At 40.7% G+C, this 13,511-nt stretch overlaps 1 protein-coding gene across 4 annotated transcripts in view; it reads left to right on the top strand.

The window, feature by feature from the left end:
- The window catches only part of LOC308678122 (KAT8 regulatory NSL complex subunit 1-like), a 134,913-nt gene that overhangs the window by 90,939 nt on the left and 30,463 nt on the right, over nucleotides 1–13,511 (top strand). For all 4 annotated transcript variants that reach the window (XM_081344994.1, XM_081344993.1, XM_081344992.1 and 1 more), the window contains exon 4: nucleotides 12,739–12,843. In XM_081344994.1, the coding sequence (XP_081201120.1) occupies nucleotides 12,739–12,843 (105 nt within the window). The remainder of the gene's footprint in view (nucleotides 1–12,738; nucleotides 12,844–13,511) is intronic.

The following is a 13,511-nucleotide window of genomic DNA, read 5'->3' as shown; positions in this document are numbered from 1 at the left end:
ACCAGATATAACCATGTGAATGATGTTAGAACTACATTTTAGCAGAAGTTGCAGAGCAACTTGCTGGCTTATTTTCATTAATATGTTCAGTTTACCAGGCTTCCAATTCTCCAGAAATATGTGGCACAGAAAGGGAAAAAGAAGTAAAATAAGTAGATCAGATCAGCCCAACCCTGCTGGTATTTAGTAAACCTACTTGAGCTTGACTAGTTTTGAAAGCCTTTGGAGATGGATAGAATGTTGAATTCCCACCTCACAGGAGGTGATTAGTTCTTAGAGAGAGTGTCATTCCATAGTATGATGATGATAATTTTTAATTGATTTAATTTTTTTGCTAACGTATTGGAGCATTTAGCATCAACTATGATTGAAGTGGCATTTTAATCTTGGAAAATAATAAATACCCCCATATTAGGACAAATAGGAATTTGATAGTACTAGGAAAACATGTAATTTGATTGATTAATTTGTAATTTAATCTGTTCATTTCAATTACTAGATATGAAAGTTGACTTCAGTTGACTTTTACCAGGGACACCGGTCCTGAACCCCACTGGCCTTGCTAATATAATGATAATTGTGCCTTTATTTTTGCTCTCTGACTTTCCAGGACCTTTCTCAAGGGAAGAGAGAAGGAAATTTGAGTTACAGCTGTCATAAATATATATCCAGAAATGCATTTGCTTCTTTGTCCTATATGCTAGGTAAAATTTGATATAAATAGTATTTACAAATGACTAATTCAGTCACGTTGTCTCTCTATCGCATTTCCTGCTTGATGAAGAACTCTACAGAAGTCTCAAGGTAGTACACACTCTGTGGCAAATTGATTGTTTAAAAAATGTACTTTGCATTTGTTGATACTGGATTATTCCTCTTTCATGAATCAGGATAGATTTAATTCATATGCATTGTATCTGTTGGACACTCATTTGGGTACAACCATTTTACTTTTGCTTTCTGTCATTACTGGATGTAATTCATAAGATTAAACAGAAATGTATAGGAGAAAATTAGGACATTTTGTTGGTTTGCTTAAAATAGAATAGTGTAGAATAGTGGCAGTACATTTGAATGGCACTACAGAGTGCTACAGAGTTAATTATCAATTATTCCAGCAGAAATGGTTAGTGGTTTCCCTTTTTCATGTTAGGAGTAAGAGTTAGGGCTAGCAATTTGTGATGGCAGCCTCTATATTGTGAACAATTCCCTCTTTTAAGACCAGGTTAACAGTCTCCCTAAAAACTTGGGAAAGTCTTCCAGATTGTGGCACTAAATTGGGATGATCAGGAAAGATTTTTGATACTGAAAGATAAGTCAAGGAACAAGGATTGATGCGGGCAGAAACACTTACAGGTAGTCCTCAGTTTATGACTGGTTACTAAGTGACCATTTGAAGTTATAATGGACCTACCCAAAGTTCCTTACAACCCAGTTTCAAAGGCTGACTCCCGTGGTTATGTTTCTACATTTTGACTGGTGGCTAGCTATCTGCAGGTACAATAAAAAACAGAGAAATAAGCTCACTTCATTACTCTTATCATCAAAAGCTGATAAAGGTTGTTTACCTGTGCTTGGTTGAATTTGCTCTTTGTTTTTCTTCATCAGTGCTCTAGGTGTCCCTTTCATCACTTCATATCCTGGAGTTCTTTGTTAAACCAGGCAACTCTGTAGGATCTATGATCATAGGGACCCCACACAGGTACAGTTTGATCCAAGGCTCTTCTATGCTTATTCCAGGCCATAATTAAGGCCTCTAAACCATGATCAGAGCTTTGGGTATAATCTATAATTAATAATGAATCTATAAAATAATTACCTCTGAAACTCCACTGGGCAATCAGTCACCTGAGACCAGCCAATCAGATAGGGTCTTTTTCTCTGCAGCAGTTAGAGAGAACTGCAAGGGAGAACTGTGAATAGCATGGGATTAATATTAACATCTGCCAACATCATGTTGCCACTTCCCCAAGACAAGAAAAACAGATCAAAATATGACCTCTGTTGTGGTGTCCCCTCATGAATCTGGATGAGTTCCATAGTTGTCAAAACCCCCAACAGTTTCTGACTCTGGGCATAGAGAAAAGCAAGTAGAAATCCTCCAGGACCATCAGACTAGGTCTGTTTCATTGCAAACTCAACACCTAGACCACAGGTCGGCAACCCGCGGCTCCGGAGCCACATGCGGATCTTTGAGCCGTCTCCTGCAGCTCCCAGCCGCCCGGTGCGCGCACACCTCTTTGAACGGGCAGTGGTGCGCACGCACCTCTCCAAATGGAGAGTGGCACCGCCCGTTCCGAGAGGTGCACGCGCACCTTTCCGAAGGGCGGAGGTGCGCGCGCACCTCTCCAAGCCGCCGCCGTCCCGTCCGGAGACCTGCCGCGTTGGTCAAACATTGACGAACATGGCAGCTGTGCAAACGGGATGGCGGCGGTTTGGAGAGTGCGCGCGCACCTCTCCAAGCCGCCGCCGTCCCGTCCGGAGACCTGCCGCGTTCGTCAAACATTGACGAACACGGCAGCTGTGCAAACGGGATGGCGGTGGTTTGGAGAGTGCACCCGCACCTCTCCCAAGCCGCCGCCGTCCGGAGACCTGCCGACGGACGGCGGCGGTTTGGGAGAGGTGCGCGCGCACTCGCCAAACCGCCGCCATCCCGTCCGGAGACCTGCCGCGCCCGTCAAACATTGACGAACACGGCAGCTGTGCAAACGGGATGGCGGTGGTTTGGAGAGTGCGCGTGCACCTCTCCAAGCCGTCCCGTCCCGTCCGCAGACCTGCCGCGTTCGTCAAACATTGACGAACACGGCAGCTGTGCAAACGGGATGGCGGCGGTTTGGAGAGTGCGCGTGCACCTCTCCCAAGCCGCCGCCGTCCCGTTTGCACAGCTGCCGTGTTCATCAATGTTTGACGAATGCGGCAGGTCTCCGGACGGCGGCGGCTTGGGAGAGGTGCACACGCACTCTCCAAACCGCCGCCATCCCGTTTGCACAGCTGCCGTGTTCGTCAATGTTTGACGAACGCGGCAGGTCTCCGGACGGGACGGCGGCGGCTTGGAGAGGTGCGCGCGCACTCTCCAAACTGCCGCCATCCCGTTTGCACAGCTGCCGTGTTTGTCAATGTTTGACGAACGCGGCAGGTCTCCGAACAGGACAACGCGCACCTCTCCAAAGGGGAGACCCGTTGCCGCGCAGGTGCCTCCCATTTTGCGCATGCGCAAAATGTTTTTTGCACATGCACGTGAGTGGACGCACGCGCGCGCACTTTTTGCGGCTCCCACTTTTTTGTTTGTGTGATGGAACCGGTTCTGAGTGGCTCTTTTCCTTTTTCCGGTTGCCGACCCCTGACCTAGACCATAGAGATGATCTGCCCTTGAAACTTGGAAGGGCACATTTCAGAGAAATGACACAGACATAAGAAGCATGACCATGACACCAGACCATGTGTTGATAATACATGCGAGGTCAGTCTTCTTATCCAGGATCAAATTGTTGACGAGGTGACCTTATTACAGTATGATCTAGCATTAAGTAACAACAGCTGGATTTCAAGGTCTGTGAAGTCTTCTTCTAGAAAAGGTGGTTTTTATGGTTTCTGGTTTCTGATGTTGCAGCATGATTTAGATAAGATGAAGAGTCTTGTACTCCTCTACAATTATTATTACAATTCCCGATTGCCACAGCCCATGTGATTGATGTGAGTGATAGTGGAGTAACCTCCCTTGATTTAAAAAGAACCAGGTGCTGCTTTCCCTGGTACAAGATGACATTCAGAGTAAATGAGGTTTTGTGCCAAAAACCCAAGTTCAGCCAGCAAAGCTATTGCCTCAAAATGTAATAATTAAACCTAACCCATAAGACAATTGGAACCATTCTTACTTTGTTGAAAAATGTCCTGACAGTCAGTTCTTTCAAAAATAGCACTGTTTACTTTCTCTTTTACATTTATTAATTATGAGATTTAATTTATTCTTAACCCCTGCCAGATATAATAATCCAAAATGGCAAAACATTTTAAGAGGTTGGTGCATAACACCCAAGCACTCTGTCCATATCTTTGACTAACAAAAAACCAATAAAAAAGTTAAGCCTTTTCTATGGATTTTGAAAGAAATAGCCAAATTAAAGTAAAATGCAAAGAATTTTATTAAGAAAAGATAAAACAGCATTGCAAAACAACACTGCATAGGGATGTAGTGATAGCAGTCATTGGAATAAGTATTTAATATGTAGCTTTTTCCACAGGCATTTGGATCCAGTTGAGTGAAATCAGGTTTTGCTTATTTAATTATTATATTTTATTGTTTACATACTGGGTTGTTTTTAAAAATTGCTCAGAGGTGTGTTTTTTTGTTTGTTTAATGATTATTTTTATTGCATTTGGCCCAGAATCACATTGTTTGAATTGGTCAGCTATATAAATTAAATAAAAACATACATCTATCCTTTGGACAATTTTTAGTAGATAGGATTGTTTTATCTTTGCTGACATAGCTACAACAACTAGGCCAGTGATGGTGAACCTTTTAGAGACCGAGTGCTCAAACTGCAACCCAAAACCCACTTATTTATCACCAGTTGCCAGGTGGGCGTGGCCCACTGGGTGGGAGTGGCTGTGGTCATGGCAGATTGGGTGGGTGTGGCCAAGGTAGGCGTGGTCACCTCAATGTTGCTCGTGGGGAGGGACGCATGTGGGGGGTGGGCAGGGTTGGAGATCCAGGGGTTTTCTGGTAGGTGGGGTAGTAGGCAGTAGGCTCATCCTGCGGGGTGAGGCAAAGCAAGGTGGGGGTGCCATTTCCATGGGGCAGGGCAAGGGCCGGAGCGGCTGCTGCCTGACACCATCAGCCCCCGCACACAGAGGCCAGTGAGTGCATGGGGGCCGATGGTGTCCATCAGCAGCCAGAGTCTGCTGGCCCCTTGACCGGTGCACTCTGGGGCTCCATAGCCCATCACCAGCAGTTCAAAGAAGCCGCCTCTTAGATGGATGGATTGCCAACAGTTGAGGAGGCGATGCAGTGGAAAAGGAGAGCATACAAGGTCAGGAGGGATGGGACCGGGGGGGGGGAGGGAAACCAGCCATGCCGGGATGTATCCGGCCACATGGGACCTCGGTGAGTTAGCAGGCGGCTGGTTGAAGAGGGACAGTTGCCATCTCTGTGGCATGTCATGCGTGCCCACAGAGAAGGCTCTGAGTGCCGCCTCTGGCACGCATGCCATAGTTTCACCACCACTGAACTAGGCCGTAAAGTGGTTTCAGGATGTTTTATTAGTCTACTAGATTCATATGTTTCTCCTATTTCTCTGTGACCTGTATAAATGAGAACCAGACACTATTCAGTAGGAAAAAGTGCTAAGGAGAAATTTTGTCCTTTGTCTGAATCTTCCATATCTATTGCAATTAAGCAGTAGCAGTCTTGCACAACCTGTTGCCTTGGGGAGATGAAGTCCAACGCTATTTGTTCTTCTGGCATGGAGAAGAGCATACAGGAGCTGACATTAGATACGTCTGCAGAGCATCAAGTGAGACAGGACCAACCTTGAAATATCTTCAAATTATCATGACTCTGTACCATAAAAAATAGCAAATACAGAAAATGACTGCCCACATACCATTCTGCACCTTTGTATCCCAGAGTAAACTTGAAATAATTTTTAGATAATTTGAATTCCTTCATAAAAATCAACACCTCCCTCCCACCAAAGTTTACAATAAAACTCATTTCTAACTTACGCAGTCCATATTTTTACAACAGTGAAGAGGCTGTTGGCAGCTGAGTTATAATGTGTAAAAATAGCATTGTGTGGCATTCAAAGTTCAAAAAGCAATGTTCATTTATTTTTCAATTGCAGTTTCTCATGGAACTCCTAGGGACCTCTTACAAACCCATCAGTTTTGCAGAACTCCACTTCAGAAAGTGTACTGTACCGATGACCTTCTAGGTCAGCTTTGTAGCCTTTCAGTTGAATCAATCCTGAGTTATCCTTCCCCAGCTTGAGGAAAATTTTAAGCAGAAGAGTTCTTGCTGAATAAACAGAATTTTTAATTGTATTGTAATGGATGAATATTATATGAAATCCAGATAGCAAAAACGATTTGAATGCAATGATAGATCGTGTGCTTCACATTTAAAGTTTCAGGTTTTGTCATTGTATTTTCATGTAGTTCGGGGACTTTTTCTGGCTAAAATTCTAGAGAGCAACTATTCATCAGTGTCTGAAGTAGTGGCATTTAATAGATCCATCTAACTTATTCCATATAATGCAATTTTCTCTGTCATTGTTAGCTGATGAATCTCAGCCTTCTAGATCAGGGGTATCAAACTCACGTCACGTGACATGTCGCGATGTATTGTGACTTTTTCCATTGCTGGCAATGGGGTGGGCGCGGTTTCACCATGATGCATCCGGGCCAGCAGTTTGACACTCCTGTTCTAGATGATTAAGTTTTCCTCTGTTTATAGTTGTCAGAGAATCTTTCTCCTGTGGTTGGAGGTAAACTGCAAGATCTCTCTCTTCCCCAAACCTTCTGTCTCTTAAAATCAGGTCATTTAAAACCTTGCACATGGATCTAGCTTTGGGGAACTTTGAGAAGGCATAAGCACCATCCAGCGAAGTTGTCTAGTTGTTAATTGTTGTTGTTCCGGGAGCAATCCAGTGTTTTGGCTAATAAACTAAATACCTCCAATATACATACTTACATATTCACATGGTTACAGGAAACATATTTTGTAAAATAGATGTTGGATCCAGCCATTGTTTATTCAAATTACAAAAAGGTATGTAAGCTTACAACTGCAGCCACCAGAGAAGTTGCTGTGGCCAATTTATATAGTAGTCAGAACAAATAATCATTTGAAACTGCTCTTATACCCTAAAGCAGGGGTGTCGAACTTAATTTCATTGAGGGCCGCATCAGCATTGCAGTTGCCCTCAAGGGGCCGGGTGGGTAGGGCCAGGGTGGGCGTGGCCTGCTGGGTGGGCGTGGCTAGAGTGCGTATGCCCTACTGGGTGGGCATGGCCAGCTCTACATCGTTCGCATCAAGGGTGCCTATGGGGGCCTGGGCAGGAGTGGGACAGATCTGAGGGTCTCTGGCAGAAGGAGGGTCTCTGGGCCAGGGCCAAGGCAGTGGGGGCCGTTCCCTCCCTGTTTCCAGGATGGCTTCGCGGGCCACAAGAAACCACTTTGCGGGCCGGATCTGGCCCCCGGGCCTTGTGTTTGACATGTCTGCCCTAAAGTCATTGGTTCCTCTGGCTATCATATAACCATCTATTCATTGTTGTCAATGAACTGAATTTTCATTCCAACCTCTTACAAGGTATTTTCCTGGAGAAGATAGTGATTGAACCAAGAACTTTTTTATGTGCAAAGAAGTTATCCTGCAAACTACCTACCTGCAGTTATCCTGCAAACTAACTACCCATGTTCAAAAGGGAGCAGTAGTCTTCAACTTAAAATCACAGTTGACCCAAAATTTCTGTTGCTAAGCAAGACAGTTTTGTCCCATTTTATGACCTTTCTTGTTACAGTCATTAAATGAATCAGCACAGTTACTAAATTACGGTAGTAACATGGTTGCTAAATCAATCACTTTGTTGCAAAGGGTGATCACATAAGCCTGAGACACTGCAACAGTTACAAATACATGCCAGTTGCCTAGCATCTGTATTTTGATCATGTAACCATGGGTATGTTGCAATGTGTGGAAAGCAGTCATTAGTCACTTTTTTCACTTTGAATGATCACTGAATGAATGGTTGCAAATAGAGACTATGGGTAATTGTGTAGATTAGTGAGCCTGAATATGTTAAATAAAGCAGCACCAGGCAAGCAGCTAATTTGGTAAAAGTGTAATGTTTATGCTAAGTGAAAAGGAAGATAATTACTGAACCTAGTTCTATTGAATAAAGTTGCTGTATAGAGTAGAAGGGAGTGAGTAGAGGTTAAATTTCTGCTAGCTTTAGAATACTTAATAAAACAACTTTAGGATAGATAATCTCAAAGACAAACTGCTTTCTTAAATTTCATACGATAGCAAAACTGTTTTTTTAATTGAAAATTAGCATTTTAAAAAAAGCAAGGCAGATAGTGATCCCCAACATAAATATCATAGAATGAAAGAGAAATTTAGATTTAGCTCAAAAGCAAATAGTACAATCTGAAGTTGAGTTTCTGAGATGTGTCTTAGAGTAGAATCTTTAGCAAGGCTTTGTGAATGGAATTGCCACTTGCATTATAAAAGATACATGCATCGTTTTATTTTGTGTATGCATAAGTTTAAATCTGTATCTAGGTCTTACCTACTTCGGTGTCTTCTAAATGTGTCTGGTTGTATTTCCTAGCTAACACAGCTATTGATCAGACTAATTATAAGTGAAAGTAGTTGAAATCCAACATACCTAGTATATGTCGATTTGAGAAGTCTGCTTACATTTGATCACACTTGAATCTTACAGTGAAGAAGCTGTCATTAACAAATGTGTAATTGCATTGAATAGGATTGAATTGGGCCTGAGCAAATCAGTCCATTTCTGATTTGACATTTGTTAAGCACTGTCCTAGTTTTCCAATGAATTTTAATTTTCATTGATCTTTAAACTATGAAATGTGCATTTCAGTATGCATTTTAGACAGATTTATTTTCAAAATATAAATCTTTCAAGCACAATAGTGTATTTTAACACATGTTATACTAACAGGCATTCAGGAAAAGCAAAATCCAAATTCTGATTGTAGATTACCCTGGCTGGTGGGATTGCATCTCTTTTGCTGGAATTTATCTAGGAATATTGAATTGCTATATCACAATAGCACTTAGACTTATATTCCGCTTCATAGTGCTTTACAGCCCTTTCTAAGCAGTTTACAGAGTCAGCATATTGCCCCCCAAAATGTGGGATCCTTGTAAACCTCTTAATTTGAACCAGTATATGGTTTATTCTTTATCTTAGACTAATTATTGTGATGGCTTGCCCTGTAGATAACACTTGTTTGCACATTGATTGCATTTATAATCTCACCTTTTCGAAATGCTCCAGAAGGCATACTTTTATAAGCACAAGGAAAATTGGGCTGAGGGAAAATGGCTGATCCACAAACATTTAGTGAGATCTTTAAGGACTTGAACCTGGGTTTTCTTCACTCAAGTCCAGCACTTTAGGCAATATATTATACAAATTAAAAAGGCATTTAGTCAACGGGTCACACAAGAATGAAAAATAATTGACAGGCAGACATGTTGGCTGCTAACTATAGTCTTGACAGAGAAGTAACGTTTCCCCTTCAAATGGGATGAAAGTGGCTTTAATATACATCTTCCATGTATATTAAACAGTAGTTGTGACATTGATGTATAGTGCAGTTGAAGTTGTATTCCACAAACGTAAATGTTGATGGCTTGCAGGCTGTTGATGATTCTGTTCCAGTTTACATTATTTTATTAGATTGGCAAAAGATCTGAAACTTTGAATGGAACAAAAGCGGGAAGTTTTTGCTTTGGGGAAATACGTTTTTGTTATCCCAACATGAGCTAACAAGCATAGACTAATTCCAAAATAGAAAAAGTAGGTAGGGATGGAAGGCATTTTGGAGTCTTCGTTAAACATTTTTGTATTCGTAATAAATGGCCTGGACAAATATTTTTTATTGGAATTTGCTTTCTTTGGACTTCCTTTGTATCATTTTTATTTAGTCTAGATAAGAGGGTGCATATCTGGGCAGGTAAGTTGCATCTGTTGCAGTCTAGTGAAAGGTTGGGTACATAGTTTGGAGTGCTTCTGGATCCATTCTTGGCACTGAAAGCACACATGGTCATTTGGTGGGTGAATAAGAAAGCTTTTTGTTAGCTTAAGGTGGTAGTTGCTATATGAATCCATTTGGAATGCATCAGTTTCTCATGGTCTGTTTTGAAATTGTTTCATACTAGTGCATTGCTGTTGATAGAAATCCTGATGTTTACAGAATGCTGTTCTTTCTTCCTTCCTTCCTTCCTTCCTTCCTTCCTTCCTTCCTTCCTTCCTTCCTTCCTTCCTTCCTTCCTTCCTTCCTTCCTTCCTTTCTTTCTTTCTTTCTTTCTTTCTTTCTTTCTTTCTTTCTTTCTTTCTTTCTTTCTTTCTTTTTCCCACTCCTCTATTCCTTCAAATAGGCAAATGAGTTAGAAGTTAGATTTATAAGCTGAATAATTTTGACCTCCGATACAAAAAAATGTGAAGGGCTGATTCCTGGTATTGGCATCATAGGCAAACCCCATAATTTGGCAAAACAGCCGCTGCTGGCTCCACAAACTTCCATTATTACTGCTTATTTCTGACCTTTATATAAGAATAAAAGTACAGGTAATCCTTGCTTTCACAGATTGCCTTATTTAGTAATGGCTTGAAGTTAGCAGTAGTGTTCTTTAAAAAAAATCCATATTTACGTCTGTTGCAGTGTTCTTGTGTCATGCGATTGCCATGTGGCATGTCACAGCTGGCATACTTTTATGACCATCACAATGTCCCATGGTCATCACTTGCTTACTTCGCAACCAACTTTTGACAAATAGAGTTAATAGAGAAAGCTAAAGTAAACTCCTACATCAAGGTCACATGATTTTCCATTTAACACTGAATTGCCAGCCCAAATTGCGGTCGCTGCTTCTAAGCAAAAAGAACAACTAACTTTATGCTTTCACTTTGAGTGGTGGGCACATTGACAACGGTGAGGATTGTGTGAACTGTTTAAAGGTTGCTCTTTGATATTGTAAGCCACCCACAGTTACCATGCAGTTGAGATGGGTGGCAAATAAATTTAATAAATAATACTAAATAATTGAATTATTTTGGTTTAAACTCACAAAACTTAAATTTGCACTAGAAGTAGTGATGAAGCCTGGTAGTTTAGCACAGGGGTCCCCAACCTCCGGACTGTGGACCGGTACCAGGCCGTGGCATGCCAGCAATTGGTCCGCACACACAAGCAAAGCGCCATCTGAAGGATGCAGGCAGCACGTAAAACCATGCACTCTCCTGTCTGTGGAAAAACCTTTCTCCACGGAACCAGTCCCTGGTGCCCCAAAGGTTGAAGACCTTTAATTTAAAACTTTTTACAAAGTGCTTGAGAAATGACAGCATTTCTTTACTTGAATGATTTTGGAGAATAAACAGACAAAACCTTTTTTAAAGCCATTGTCCATAGCTTTGTGTTTTATGATAACAAAAATATTTGATTTTGATACAAAAGTTCTCTAAAATCTTGCATCCTACAAACCTACCGTTTATCATAGTTATCAATCCTTTTTAATTTTCACCTACTATAGATTTATAAAGGAGAAACTCCCACATAATATATAACCTGATGGTTCTATGTTAGAATGCTGAGAATTGTTACAAGATCATTTTTGAGAGATATAAAAATGTCATATTCAGATTTGTAGTATTACTATTTAATGCACATCAGTTTAAAATTTGTAACAGTGCATTGTTTGTCTCTCTGCACATATACATGTATGCATACACTATCAGTAATTAATGAGGCCCAAAAGTTTTCATAATGTGATACAGTAAGAAGCAGTTGATATTGTCTGTATACCTAGGTTATATGAAGGGACGGAGAACCCAAAAGTGGTTTCAGAAAATTAGATAATAACTAAAGATCTGTTCAGGCATGGGCTATTTTTCCTTGGGTGGAGGGCATTATATTCCTCCATAAGTTATATTGGGTGTGTCTGGGATTAGGTGAATTTTCTCATTTTTCTGGGTTTTAAAGGAGGAGTAAAAGATAATTTTAATATTTTAAGCCCTAAGGCCTACAACATGAAAGCAGCAATTGAATTTCTGCAACGTTATCAGAGGGAGCACTTGTGATTTTAGGAAAATGGAAGTTGGAGCAATTTTTGGCATCACCTCTTCAGCCTTTACAGGCTGAACTTTTTTTAAAAAAGGAGTGGGAAAAGGTGTAGTCCTGGGGATCAAAAACATTGCTTGTCATTATCTTTTTCTTATCCCATTGACTTTGGCATTTAACTTTATGACACATAAGAAGGTGTCAGCATATAAGTACACTAGGCTGATATCAGAATATCTTAAGGTTGCTTTCTGTGGATTCAGAAGACAAAAAACCGTTCTGGAAGAAAGCAGTGGCAAGCAAACCACTTCTGTACAATATTGTTTGAAAGAAAACTACATGGAGGAATCTATGTAATGGAATCAAGCTGAGCTCAAAGGAGTCATTTTAAATTTTTATTATTAGTAGTAGAAATGGTATTACGTTCAATGATTGCAGAATCACCTAGCTTTTAATGAAATTAATAGCACAGTCCCTCGTTTAAAAATACTTTACAGTTGGTGCTATGGATGAATTCATTTCTACATGCACATAATAAGCATTGCTTATTAGAGCACAAACTTATAGTTTTCTAACATTTTCAATCTGGTATATAAGGGTGTATTATATTTTCCCTTCCCTTCCCTTTTCCAGTCCTCCCATTGTACAGCTATAATTCAGGCATGTGATTAATGCTAGAATGGATGTCTTCATTAATTTGTTGAATTTTTCAGAGCAGGAATTTTAAGTCATGCAGTACAGTGAAGATAAAGTTTCTAATTAATAGAAAATTGAGAAAGAATCTTGCAGGAGAAAAGGGAGGATAGGTACAAAGAAACAAAATATAATGAATGAAATATAATGGTAGATTTTATTCTTGGCATAGTCTGAAAGAGAATTTGGCCTGTCAGGTGCAATCATCTTTTTCCATTTCCCATGCAGGGACTGGTACTGCTTGGTGAGATGCCTCCTTCTGACCCTGTATTAAGTCATTCAATTCATAGTCTTAGTGTTGACCGCAAGATGGAACCTAGAATTGATAGACTGGTAAGTAATAAGCGTGGGAGGAGTATTCCTTGGAGTATTTTTATCATCCCCTCCTTCCCTACTGATATTATATTGCTGTATTTTATTTTATTTTCTTGTTTCCAGATCAGTGTCTGTGGGTATCTGTATACACAGAAATCAGGAAATCAATAAATGGATCAGTAATAATTTATACATTACAGATTTCATAGTTGTATATATCAGGGGTGTCAAACTGCCGGCCTGCGGGCCGGAGCGTCACGGAGAAACCGCGCTCATCCCATTTTCGGCAATGGGAAAAAGTTCCGATACGTCGCGCGACGTCACATGACATCACGAGTTTGACATGCCTGGTATATATAAAAAAGACTGTTCTTCTGTTGCTGTGTTTTCTTTTGTCCAAGTATTTGAAGAATTCCCAGTTAGGGAATAGCTTTCTGCCCTGCAGATGCTCCCAAAATCACCTACTTACCTAAATTGGCATCCTCAAAGTCATGTTTCTAGGATAGCTTATTACTGCAGGCTATAGATTAGTACTTTATTAGAAGTTGGGATGCAGTTTGAAAATTCCTGAGGACTAGAATACAACAATTATTTTTATTTTTAAAAATACTCTGCCAAAATACAGTACCTGCTTTTAACATTTTTTTTAAAAAAAAACATTGCGAAAGAAGTACTGTGATGTGGCT

Source organism: Vipera berus, assembly GCF_964194415.1.
Source record: "Vipera berus genome assembly, chromosome: Z".
Taxonomy (NCBI): Eukaryota; Metazoa; Chordata; class Lepidosauria; order Squamata; family Viperidae; genus Vipera; species Vipera berus.
This window is presented reverse-complemented; position numbering and strand designations above follow the sequence as displayed.